At 39.1% G+C, this 511-nt stretch overlaps 1 protein-coding gene across 1 annotated transcript; it reads right to left on the minus strand.

Moving 5' to 3' along the window:
• Positions 1-23: 23 nt before the first annotated feature.
• Positions 24-461, minus strand: LOC110034282. Its single transcript, XM_020738561.1, has one exon. The coding sequence runs from the start codon at positions 459-461 to the stop codon at positions 24-26; it is 438 nt and encodes a 145-aa protein (XP_020594220.1).
• Positions 462-511: the final 50 nt, after the last annotated feature.

Consider the following 511-nt stretch of genomic DNA (forward strand, 5'->3'; position numbering starts at 1 on the left):
CATGTTCCCCCTTACAACTTAGATCAAAGAGCATAATCATATAAACAAAACTCATACTCATCATACTCATAATACAGTCTGCACCCCTCCTTTCTGAACTGTTTAATGTGACTAACTTTGCCATTTATCTCTTCATCTTCTCCATCAAATCCAACACAATCCTTCAAATTCAATATCTCCAACTCCCTGCAACCATTCACTAGAGTCATCAACTCCTTCTTAGCCAAATACGAGTTTTTCAGCTCCAATTTCTTCAGCTTCGGCAGATATCTAACAATGGCTAACGCATCTTCTCCTCTCACAGATCCTGAAACCATCAGCCAACAAAATTTTCTGCAACTCAAGCTTATATTCTTCACCAAATCAACAAAATTAGCAGGCTTTGATTCCATCTCCAACCTCTCTAGATCATTCCACCTTCGCACAAGTTGAGGAATCTGAACTTCTTCAGTTCGTGACATTACTGGCAAAGCAACGTGCTTTAATTTCGGGCACCTGAAACATTAATACA

The sequence above is a fragment of the Phalaenopsis equestris genome, unplaced genomic scaffold (genome assembly GCF_001263595.1).
Source record: "Phalaenopsis equestris unplaced genomic scaffold, ASM126359v1 Scaffold181129, whole genome shotgun sequence".
NCBI classification, from domain to species: Eukaryota; Viridiplantae; Streptophyta; class Magnoliopsida; order Asparagales; family Orchidaceae; genus Phalaenopsis; species Phalaenopsis equestris.